The sequence below is a fragment of the Phascolarctos cinereus genome, unplaced genomic scaffold (assembly GCF_003287225.1).
Source record: "Phascolarctos cinereus isolate Bilbo 61053 unplaced genomic scaffold, phaCin_HiC Scaffold_1;HRSCAF=81, whole genome shotgun sequence".
In the NCBI taxonomy this organism is placed as follows: domain Eukaryota; kingdom Metazoa; phylum Chordata; class Mammalia; order Diprotodontia; family Phascolarctidae; genus Phascolarctos; species Phascolarctos cinereus.
Window position 1 is genome coordinate 162,781,040 of NW_027555514.1, and position 12,745 is coordinate 162,793,784.

Below are 12,745 nucleotides of genomic sequence, written 5' to 3' on the forward strand. Positions count from 1 at the left end.
ATGGCATAATAATTTTGCATTACATTTTATATAACATAATTTGTTCAGCCATTACCTAGTCATGGGGCATTATTTTCTTCCAGACTTCTTGTTTATGACAAATGATGCTCTAATAAACATTTTTATAGATGAATTTTTTTTTTTGCTATCAATATCCCTCTTGGGATATAGACATATTAGTAGAATTTCTGGGTTAAATATTATAAACCATTTAGTAACTTAAATTGCATAATTCCAGATTGTTTTTCAGACTGGTTTTTACCAATTTACAACTCCATTAGTAATGAATTAGCATTGCCTATCTTCTCAGAACCCCTACAATAAAGTTTTCCTATTTTACCATCTTTGCTAGCTTGATAGGTTTTAAGTGATACCTAAAGATTATTTTAACTTATATTCCCCTGAATATTAGTGATTTTGACTTTTTTCAGATAGCTAATGACAATTGATGCATCTAACTGCAACATTTACTAGCTCTTCTGGTCCTTATCATCCCATCTCTGAAATGGAAATAGACTATTTCTGTGCCTGAAACCATGGGGCTGGCTCAGTAGATATCCTGAAATTTTTCCAGTGTGGAGATATCAGTATGTACGTTATATTTAAAATGTCCAAACAGGGAGCAATAGTAGGAGGTAAGAACAAGAACTGGAGGGGGAAATAAGGTGGTTCACGTGATGGAAGCATGAGGGAACAAGAGGCATAAATATAATATTTTAAGAGGACTGAAAATTATACCTGAAATTTTTTTTATTTAGTTATCTTTTTGGTAGCTTTAAGTAATGACTAATGAGTGTACTTTTAAAAAATGGTAATAAATATTAATTGAGCATTTGTTATAACTTGTCTCTTAAACTTACCTGACAGAAACAATGGTTATACTTTAGGTTCTCTTTTTGCCTCTAGTGGTGAGACAGAAGAAACTGCAAGCTCTTACTAGGATGTCTGGTGTGCAGTGATGCATAAGAATCATGTACCCAGAATGTCTGAGGTGTGTAAAAAAGGATGAGGAGGAACTTAAGGGCTCTTCTTGTAGATATTTTTGGCAGTGCTTACTGATTATAGAATTATTGACAGCTTGGAGTTATCAAGATGATCTTTATTTTCATCTGACTTTTAATTTATTTTTTAGTATTCAGGAAGTTTCTGGGAAATAAAAAAATTAACTGTAATAAGGTTTTAGAAAAAATTCAAATCTTTATACTTTATTATTATTGGCTGCACTTTTAAGGAAATTTAGTTTAAGTATTTGTTATTATTCTTTTTATGTATTTATTTCATAGTATTTTTAAGCTCCGTCACTTTTTTAGAGAAAGTATTTTGAGAAAATCATACTGAAGAAATTTTCTTTTTGTCACTAATTGAAACTTTGCATGGAAAGGCACCTTGAACCTTGACGATGTTGCTTTTCATATGTGCTGAATCCACTTTGAATTTTTTAACTGCTTGAAAGGATTCATGGGACAGCTAGCAAAAGCATTTATTTCTCTGAAGGTTAACTGTATTGGTGCCTCAGCATTTCTGAGCTCACTGAAAGCAGAAATGTAATGAGCTGTTAGTGATGAAACCTGTTGGATTTCCGGAGGAGCAGCTGGAGTCTTTGGTCTTGCTAAATAGCAATGATTCAAGTCTTACAAATTGTAAAGGATCTGGTGTCCCCATCGAGACAAAGATCAGCCACTGGGAAGAAAGGTAGGAATAGTGTAAGAACGTTGGATCCTAGCACTTTGAGGCTTTCAGTGATCTTTTTTTGTGACTATTTACAGAACAGCTGCTTAAAATGTATTTTCAGTTACTGTGAAGCAATATGCTGTTGTGGTTCTGATATTTGAATTTCTTAGTTGCTTAGACTTGCTTAGACATAAGTCAATAACAAGCCAATTATTATTGATAAATTTTTAAAATCTTAGTTATATTATAAGCAAGCTAGTGGAAGACAGAGGAGAGTAAGGAAAATTTTATTATATTTGCAGCAGAGAACATTTTCTTCACAATTTTCATAGCCAGAAAAATGAGATTAAAATTCTTCTTCTTGATTGTAAAAAATATAAATATTAATGGTAAAATTGAAAGGTCTTACAATGTTTATTTCAGAGTAAGAAAATTATTCAGTTTATGTTTATGTTGCTATTTAGTTCAGAAGTAGATTACATTTGCTATATTAGTGGATTGAAATCTAAGTGCTTTTGTCAGATGAATATTGCCAGTAGTAAGGGGCAGTATTGTAATTATAGTTTTGAAAGGTGGTTAATTCTTCTGCTCTTTTTAGTGGTTTTTATGTTTATCTGTTGCTATTTCTTTTTAAAGCAATCCTATTTTTGTAATAATTCTCAATTTTAACTAGTGGTGCACTGAAATATATTTTCAAATTCTCATATTGAGTTCATACTTTTTCTTTTCATCTTAAAGCAAGTTAAGGGAACCATGACATCAAGTAATTGATATGATATTAATTTTAATTATTTAAGTACTAACTCAGATTTCAGGATAACTTTGAAAAAAAAAGTCCAGGATCTAGGCTGGTAATACTGACAACTGTATTATATTATTTGTTGACAAGTCAAAACAGGTGACCCACTCAACTACTTCATTATAACTCCATGTGATTTTTTTTCCCAAAAAAAGTAGATATACCTCAAAAAATATGTATTTTTGAAAAGTTTTATATAAATTGAACTTCTGAAAATTGAATCATATTCCAAATATGTTTAGAAAACTGCTTCTCCAAAGCAATACTGTTTCTTATATTGATGTATTACATGTTATGACTTAACCAAAATTTTTTTTGGTTATATCTTTTATAGTTCTTTAGTTAAAGTTTGGTAATCTTAGGATTCAAATGAGTTTTTGTAAAATACTTCAAATTAGGAGTTTCAATGATTGGCAAGAATGTTAAGCAGCATCAAATAATATAAACTTGCAGAATAATAGAAGTTTAGAGCTAGATGGGATTTTAGAGATCAAGTACACATTTTACATATAAGCAATTTTTCATTTAAAGTATGGTAAGGTATCTTTAAACAAATTATCAAACAGGGCTGGTATTGTTTCAAAGAAATGCATCATCTCTCATCTTCCAAAAACAAAGAAGCAAATGTTATTTATCTTTGCAAATCTCAGAACGCTATTTAGAATCCTCTATATTTATTTACCTCTATTTCCTTTTGTCCTAAAATAGCAGATGACATGTTGTTCTTTCCATTTATAAATAATAAAATTCTAAAATCTGGGGGTTTTTTTTTGAAAAAAAATCTTAACATGTTTTAGTATTTAAAGAACACCAGAGTTGGCTAATTTAATCCAGTTCTATTTAAGTAATGCCAGGTTCCTGAATTGTGCATTTGAAATAATAATCATACTTGCTTGGAATATATCCATAGAAAAAGGTAATAGCAATGATAATAACTGTTTTGCAGTATTTCAGTACATCATTTCTTTCAAAGAGCTTAAATATATAATAACATTTGGAAATAGTTTCTACATTAAATCAGTTTAGGGATATACTGTAAGATGTACCGTATGTACACAGTACTAGCCAATCTGCTGTTATTATGTAGGATTTTCTTATTTCTTTAGATCAATTATTTGTAGTTATAATTAAGATTGAACAAATTTTAGTTATTCTTAGTAGTTTTCTGAAGAAAAAGAACCCCTAATTTTATGGCATTTGTTGGTGACCTATGTCCTGCATTTGGTTTTACTAACTGGTTTTATTTCATTCTTTTAGGAGATAGTTATATGCCATTTTTTCTTTTGAGTGAGGCATTTGGGGTGAAGTGATTTGCCCAGAGTCACACAGCTAGTAAGTGTTATGTGTGTGAGGCTCAATTTGAACTCAGATCCTCCTGACTCCAGGGCCAGTGCTCTATCTACTGTACCACCTAGCTGCCCCCATATTTTTAATAATACTGACAAATTGCTTATTTGAGAAAAGATATGCCATAAGCAGATACTCAGTTTTTATTCAGTTCTTATACTGAATCAGAGAATCTCAAAGAATCTTAATCTTTAATAAGTCATCTAGCCTTAAATGAAAGAATTCTAGTGATGAGGAACCCAGTGTCTCCTGAGGCAGCCCCATTCTATGTTTGGAGAGATTTAAGTATTCAGAAGTCTTTCCTTATTTTGAACCAAAATTTACCTCTCTATCCTTCTGGTGTTATGAAGGAAAAAAAATCTGTTTACTTTTCTGTGTTAGCTTTTTGGATAATTGTAGCTAGCTATCAAAATTTCTAATATCGACTCCTCTAAGGCTAAACATGTCCTTTTCCTTCAGCTAATGCTCATATGGTATGATTTCTAGTCCTTTTACCATCAAAGTCTCCCCCCTCTGCATATATACCCTGGTTTGCTAGTGTTATTCCTAAAATGTGGTACCTTCAATTGAATGATGTTTATTCTAACTAGGACAGAATGTAGCTGGACTGTTACCTCCCATTTCTAGATACCATATCAATGTGTACATATCAATAGATACATACCCATACATATCAATACATACTGCCCTTACATATATCTACCTAAATTCCTATATATATGTGTACACACACACACACACACACACACACACACACACACACACAGTTCCCCCTTGTTAGCCAACTTTGAGTAACACTCAGAAGGAGGGATTTTACTTCACACACACCACAGATGTGATTTTACTTGTACAAAAAGGGGAAGCCATCATTAAAACTGTTAGCCTACCCAGTATGCATATTTGAAAGCTCACTGCATCCCATTCCTATCTCTAGCTGGCTATAAAGACTAGCCTTTAATAAATTTATTTTGGATATATAAATCTTGTGCATGAGTTTTCTCCTTTTTTCTTTTCCCTAGTGTGGACACTGAGTTTCCACTTATTCATTCTTTTGGAGAAGCTTTTGCCACCAAATATAGAAATTCACACAGAGAGCCCTCAGCTGCAATGAGTGACCCCAGTTCAAAGATAGTGAAGTGTGTACACACACACACACACACACACACACACACACACAAACACACACACACACATATGCTTGTTGTCTTCCCCATTAAATTGTGAGCTTTTTTTTTGTGTGTGAGACAGTTGGGGTTAAGTGACTTGCCCAGGGTCACACAGCTAATGTGTCAAGTGCCTGCTTTGAGGCCATTTCTGAACTCAGGTCCTCCTGACTCTAGGCCCAGTGCTCTATCCACTGCACCAACTAGCTGCCCTGAAATTATGAGCTTCTTAAGAGCTGGGATTGTCTGTGCCTTTTTAAAAAAAGAATATTCCAAGCCCTTTATGTGGTGCTTGGCACATAGTAGGCACTTAATAAATGCTTACTAAAGATGGAACCAAGATGGCGGAGTACAGGCAGCAACCCAGCAGAATTCTCCCAACATTCATCTCCAAATAACTTTAAAGTAACTCTCCAAATAAAATTTTGGAGCAGCAGAGCTAACAAAAGGTCAAAATGAGACATTTTTCCAGCCTAAGACAATTTGGGAGGTCAGCAGGAGTGTTCTGTGATACCAGGGTGGCAGCTGGCCTAGAGTTCCTACTGCAGCACTAGTGGTGGACCATGGAGGTGGCTGTGATGGGTGACAGTAGCAGTGACAGCAACGACTTTGGGAGCTTTTACCCAGAAACCAGAGCACAGATTGTAGACAAAACAGTGACCACACCTCTCCCTGGATCATACCACCTTAGAAGCACCAAAAACTTGCAGACCTTCAGAAATAGCTTGGAAAACAGCAGTATGATAAATTGCCTGAAGCTTGTGATAGTGCTGGCCCACCCTCAAGTCAACAGAGCCGAACTTTAACATAAAGTTCAAAGTCAAGAAATAGTCTGGGAAAGTGAGTGAACAACAAAAAAAGAGCTTGACCATATAAAACTGCTATGGTGGGCAGAGAAGAGCAAGACATAAACTTAGAAGACAACAATATGAAAACAACTGTAAGCAAAGCCTTAAAGAAAAATGCTAACTGGGCCCAACCCAACAAGAATTTTTGAGAAGAGTTAAAGAAAGTGATGAGAGGTAGAAGAAAAATTGGGATAAGAAATGAGAGTGATGCAAGAAAATTATGAAAAGATAATTAACACCTTCATAAAAAGAGGCACAAAAAATAGTGAAGAAAATATCACCTTGGTGAAAGATGCACAAAAATTCGCTGAAGGAAAGAACTTAAAAAAGCAGAATAGGCCAAATGGAAAAGGAAGTACAAAAGCTCACTGAAGAAAATAGTTGCTTAAAAATTACAGAAGTGGAAGCTAATGATTCTATGAGACATCAAGAAACAAAGTCAAAAGAAAGAAAAAAGAAAATGTAAAATATCTCATTGGAAAAACAATGACTTGAAAAATAAATCAAGGAGAGAGAATTTAAGAAAAAAAAAAGAGCCTAGATATATTTTAAGAAATTGTAAAGGAAAACTGTCCCAAAATCTTAGATCCAGAGGGTAAAATAAGAAATTGAAAAAATCCACCAGTTACCTCCTCAAAGAGATCTTAAAATGAAACATATAGCCAAATTCCAGAGTCTGAAGGTCAAGGAGAAAGCATCGCAAGCAGACAGAAGGAAACAATTGAAACAGCATGGAGCCACAGTCAAGATCACACAAGATTTAGCAGCTTTATGTTAAAGGAGTAGAGAGCTTAGAATATAATATTCCAGAAGGCAAAGGAACTAGGATTACAGCCAGGAATAACCTACCTTGAAAAATCAAGTGTAATAAAGTCCTGGGACAAAAATCTATCTGAAGTAAAAAAAGGCAGGATTGACAAACATGGTCTCAGAGGAAGCAAAAGCAAAAATAGACCTGAGTAAAAGGAATAATAATGGAAGCTACATTTTGCTGAAAGTTACTATGTTTATCTAATAATGGCCTCAATTCTCAAATTAAAAAAAATAAGATATTTGATAAATGACCAAAAGATATAAACAGGCAGTTTTCAGAAGAAGAAATCAAAGCTGTATATATGCATGAAAAAATGCTCTAAATCCTATTGATCAGAAAAATGCAAATGAAAACAACTCTAAGGTACCACTCCATGCCTGTCAGAAATGACAAATGCTAGAGGGGATAGTGGAAAATGTGTCTGATAATAAAGTGTTAGTGGAGTTGTGAACTGGTCCAGTCATTTTCAAGAATAATTTGGAACTATGGACAGTTCTCTCTTTACATAAATTCACATTACATAAATTTGACTTTACATAATGCATTCTGTAAGGAAGCCACATTCCACAAAAACTTATGTTAACTTTACTGTATAGTACTATTCTTTTTCTTTCTCTTTCTGTACTCTTGTCCCTTGGCTGAGTGCTCTGTGGCCTCTGTGGCCTTCATGATCTCCTTGGCCTCTGTGGCCTCCATTAAAAAAAAAAAACAATTCTCCAAGTGAAACCAGAAGAATAGATTGCAGAGAGACTGCCACCACCACTATTGCCACTGCCAGATCAGGGGCTTGGCCTGACACCTCTGGCACTAAGAGAAAAATTTCCCTGTTCCACCTACCTGCCCGCATGTCTGGCCCCCATATGTCTGTCTTCTATCTGTCAATGCTTGGGTACCATGTAGCTGTCACCAGCCCCCACATTTTACCTACCCTTTTCTGTCACTTTCTGTGCCTGGCCCCCATATGTGTGCTCTCTGCATGTTCTTCCTCTTGCTTTTGACCAGGCCCCAGTATGGCTGGCTCCAACCCCAACATCTTCCTCCTTCTGTTGTCACTTCTCTGACCCTGCCCCTCAAATGTCCTTGAACCATGTACTGGTCTCCTCCCTCCACTGGCTCATGACCCCCTTCCTGTTTCCATCTTCTCTTCTTTCCGTTCCCCATATCTGCAGGGAAATTTACATTACATAGAAATTACTTTATGTAGAGGTCTGTAAATGGGTCCATTTATGTAAAGTGACAACTGTCTGAAAACCCAAAGGGCTATAAAACTGTGCATACCTATTGCCCCAGCAATACTACTGCTAGGTCTGTATCCCAAACAGGTCGAATAAAAAAGAATAGGACCTATATGTATAAAAATATTTATAGCAGCTTTTTTTTTTTTGTGGTGGCATATGATTACAAGGGAGCACTACTGCGCTTATAGGAGATGATGAGAGGGGCGGTTTCAGAAGAAAACATAGCAAGACCTATAAAAGTGAAGTGAGAACTGTGAGATCATTTCCATAGTAACAGCAATGTTGCAATGATGATCCGCTGTGAAAGACTTGGCTACTCTGATCAGTGTACTGATCTAAGACAATTCCAAAGGACTCATGAAGAAAAAAATGCTATCCATCTCTAGAGAGAGAACTAATGAACTCTTGAATACAAATTGAAGTAGAATTTTCTTGCTTTTTTTTTTCTGTATGGGTAATATAGAAATATGTTTTGTATTATTTCATATGTATAATTGGTATTATTTTACTTGCCTTCTCAGTGGGAGGGGTGAGGAGTACGACAATTTGGAACTCAATTTTAAAAGAATGTTAAAAATAACATTACTATTATTATTATTATTGTTATTATTTAAAACATTTTTTGCCTAGCTGACTCATTTTACTCTGAGGTTCCTTCCATTTCTTACAATGCGTGATTTAGTGAAAAGCATACTGCTTATTGAAACACAGGTTCTTTTTTTTTAATTGAATTTGTCCTTTGAAGTCCACTGTACAAATAATTCAACAAGATTAAAATATTAAAACATGTACCTTAATACAACTCATCCCAGGCTTATTTTCTATAATCAAGATAAATTAACTAGAATATCATGTTCCTAATTTAAGAACTTACCACTTTGGCATTTTTTTTCTTTTAGAGACTTCAGAAAAGAAAACCAAGTCAAATTGCTTTCTTCTGTTTAGACTCACAATTGATTGCATTTTTCATTTGCAGCATATATTAAAATTTTAACACGGTTCGAAGCCTGATAGTAATACTTTCCATGAATGTTAATTTATCTCTGAGGCTAAAAATTAAAAAAAAACTCTTTTCAGCATTGAGATATTTTAGTGTGATACTAGCTTCTCTGCTTTTAGAAAATGGGAGATAGTTAATTTTGATGTACTTGTTCAATCCTACCCCTAAACCTGCCTTTCTTCCTGACTTTCAAATTTTGTTAATGGCACCATGACTTTTTTTAGTCATTGAGGCTTAAAAACTTAGAATGTACTTTTAATCTTTTCTCTCCCTCATGCCAAGTCCTGCTGATTATACCAGTGTCTCTGGTATCTATTGTTCCTTTCTAGTCCCATTGCCACTGCTCTAGGTCAGGCTTTTTTCTGTGGAAAAGAGAATCACCTGGAATATTGTTGCAACTTCCTAATTAGTATCCCTGTTTTAGTTTCTTTTCCTCCAATTTATTTTTCACATAGCTGCCAAAATAATCTTTCTAATACACAGGTCCAGCCATATCACTCAAAAGCCAAATCTTTTGTTTTATCTATATGTATTTATCTGAACTTTGCCTTCTCTCTGTCTGGTTGATTTACTACCCTTCTCTCCCAACCCCCATTGAGAAGAAAAGAAAAAACTCCTGTTATAAATACATATATTCAAGAAAAACTGAATTTTTCTTTGGCTGTGTGTGTGTGTATACATATGTGTATGAACACATACATTTGTCTTAAAAACATTTGTCTCCTTTGGCAGTCTTGAATTGCTTACTTCTATATCAGAAGGTAAGCAGCATGTTTCATTATTAGTCCTCTGAGATCCTAAGTTTTGCAAGGTTTTTTATTTTTATCATATTATTGTGACTGCATAAATTGACCTACTGGTTCTGTTCCCTTCACTCTTTATCAATTCATGTAAGTCTTTCCTACTTTCTCTGAAATCATCCCCTTCATGATTTCTTTTAGGCGGAGCCCATTTCCAGTGTCCATAGACCTCTGTATTATGCCAATTTGGAGTAGACTAATGATTTACTGTGATTTTTTTTGGATCAAGATTCAATCTATTGACTTTAGGCCATTTTGGAGGATTTGTATTGGGAGGTGGGGAGAAGGCAGAACTAGAACTGGCTGCACTTTTTGTTATTCTATCTTGGCTCTGGCCCTATGCCATTGTTCTAATGGAAATGCATTTGTAAACTAATTGATGGGGAGTCAAGAAAATAGTTTCCCAAAGAAGCCACAAACAAGGTTTTTCATTGGTTTAGAAATTCTTTGGCTTACAATCTATGTCAAGAATGAAAATATTACTGAAAATGTAAGAAATTGGACAAATTCAGTAAATGCCAAAACCACAAAATTGCCCCTAAGAAAAATGTATGTGATGTAATTGCAGTATGCTTATACTTCATTCTAGACCATGAACGTTTGTCTGAAATCTTTTGTAAATACTTAAAAATAAAATTGGGGAGGAGTAGAAATTCATAAAACTGAATTTACATAGACACACATAAATATCCTCATACCAGTATTAATTTTAAGAACTAGAAATATTTCTTATGATTTAGTCAGATGTTTAAGACCTTTAATTTAAAAGACAAGATGTAGTCAATTGATTTTGATATACAGTACACTTAATACAAAATATACTCTGCTTAGCATATACTCATTTGTTTTTATTTACTAGGCAATAGGATTAAGTGTCAAGTGAGTGAGGCTGGATTTGAACTCAGGTCCTCCTGACTCCAGGGCTGGTACTCTATCCACTGTGCTACCTAGCTGCCCCAGCATATACTTTTTAAAAATATATTTTTAGTTTTCAACATTCACTTCCATGAGATTTTGAGTTCCCCTCCCCCCAATCCAAGACAGGGTGCATTCTGAATACTCCTTCCCCTAATCTGCCCTCCCTTCTATCATCCCCCCCCCCCCCCCCCCCCGCTTTCTGTTATCCCTTTCCTCTTCTATTTTCCTGTAGGGCAGGATAGATTTCTATATCGTGTTTCCCAGTTGCACGTAAAAACAATTTTAAACATTTCTTTTTAAAACTTTGGGTTCCACATTCTTTCCCTCCCTCCCCACTCACCTTTATTGAGAAGGCAAGCAAGTAAATACAGGTTATACATGTATAGTCATGTAAAACACTTCCACAGTAGTCATGTTGTGAAAAACTAATTATATTTCCCTTCATCCTATCCCTGTTTATTCTATTTTCTCTTTTGACGCTGTCCCTCCTCAGAAGTGTTTGCTTCTGATTGCCCCCTTCCCCAATCTGCCTTCCCCTCTATTATCTCCTTTCTCTCTTATCCCCTTCCCCTCTATTTTCTTGTAGAGGAAGATAGATTTCCGTACCCAATTGAGTGTGTATGTTATTTCCTCCTTAAGCCAAATCTGATGAGAATAATATTCACTCATTCCCTCTCATCTTCCCCCACTTCCCTTCCACTGTAAAAGCCATTTCTTGTCTGTTTTATGTGAGATAATTTACCCCATTCTGCCTTTCCCTTTCTCCTTCTCTCAGTATAGTTCTCTCTCACCCCTTAATTTTATTCTTCAGATATCACCCCTTCATCTTCAACTCACCCTGTGCCCTCTATCTATCTATCTGTCTGTCTGTCTGTCTGTCTGTCTATCTATCTATCTATCTATCTATCTATCTATCCATACATCATTTTTCCCCCCTCCAACTACCTTAATACCAACAAAGGTCTTATGAGTTAGAAATATCATCTTTCCATGTAGGAATATGAACAGTCCAACCTTAATAAGTCCCTTATGGTTTCTCTTTCCTGTTTACCTCTTCATACTTCTCTTTAATCTTGTATTTGAAAGTTGAATTTTCTGTTCAGCTCTGGTCTTTTCATCAAGAATGCTTGAATTGAAAGTCCTCTATTTCACTGAATGTCTGTTTTTTCCCTGCAAGGATTATACTCAGTTTTGCTGGGTAGGTGATTCTTGGCTGTAATCCTATCTCCTTTGACCTCTGGAATATTATATTCCAAGCCCTCTGATCCCTTAATGTAGAAGCTGCTAAATCTTGTCTTATACTGATTGTGTTTCCACAATACTTGAATTGTTTTTTTCTGGCTGCTTGCAATATTTTCTCCTTGACCTGGGAACTCTGGAACTTGGCTACAATATTCCTAGGAGTTTTCCTTTGGGGATCTCTTTCAGGAGGTGATTGGTGGATTCTTTCCGTTTCTATTTTACCCTCTGGTTCTAGAATATCAGGGCAGTTTTCCTTGATAATTTCTTGAAAGATGATGTCTAGCCTCTTTTTTTGATCATGGCTTTCAGATAGTCCAATAATTTTTAAATTCTCTCTCCTGGATCTATTTTCCAGGTCAGTTGTTTTTCCAATGAGATATTTCCCATTGTCTTCTATTTTTTCATTCTTTTGGTTTGTTTTACAATGTCTTGATTTCTCATAAAGTCTTCCAAAGCTTCCATTTGCTCCATTCTAATTTTTAAGGAAATATTTTCTTTAGTGAGCTTTTGGATTTCTTTTTCCATTTGGCCAATTTTGCTTTTGAAGTCATTCTTCTCATTGGCTTTTTGGACCTCTTTTGCCTTTTGGGGTAGTCTATTTTTTAAGCTGTTATTTTTTTCAGTATTTTTTGGATCTGCTTTAGCAAGTTGTTGACTGGTTTTTCATGATTTTCTTGCATCACTCTCATTTCTCTTCCCAGTGTTTCCTCTACTTCTCTTATTTGCATCTCAAAATCCTTTTTTGAGCTCTTTCGTGGCCTGAGACTGATTCATATTATTCTTGGAGGCTTTGGATGTAGGAGTTTTGACTTTGTTGCCTTCTTCTGGTTGTATGTTTTGATATTGTCACCAAAGTAAGATTCTGTGGTCTGACTTTTTTTGGACCTTTGTTTATTCATGATCCC

General features: G+C 35.0%; 1 protein-coding gene across 3 annotated transcripts in view; it reads left to right on the forward strand.

Annotated features, from left to right (window-relative positions):
- USP6NL (USP6 N-terminal like) overlaps positions 1-12,745 on the forward strand; it is a 204,716-nt gene that overhangs the window by 49,016 nt on the left and 142,955 nt on the right. The window contains exon 1 of one of the 3 annotated variants that reach the window (XM_020999669.2): positions 1,560-1,692. The exons of the other annotated variants lie outside the window; for them this stretch is intronic. Coding sequence (XP_020855328.1) covers positions 1,620-1,692 — 73 coding nt within the window. The 5' untranslated portion in view covers positions 1,560-1,619. Of the gene's footprint in view, positions 1-1,559; positions 1,693-12,745 lie in introns of those variants that run through there. 3 annotated transcript variants of the gene reach the window in all.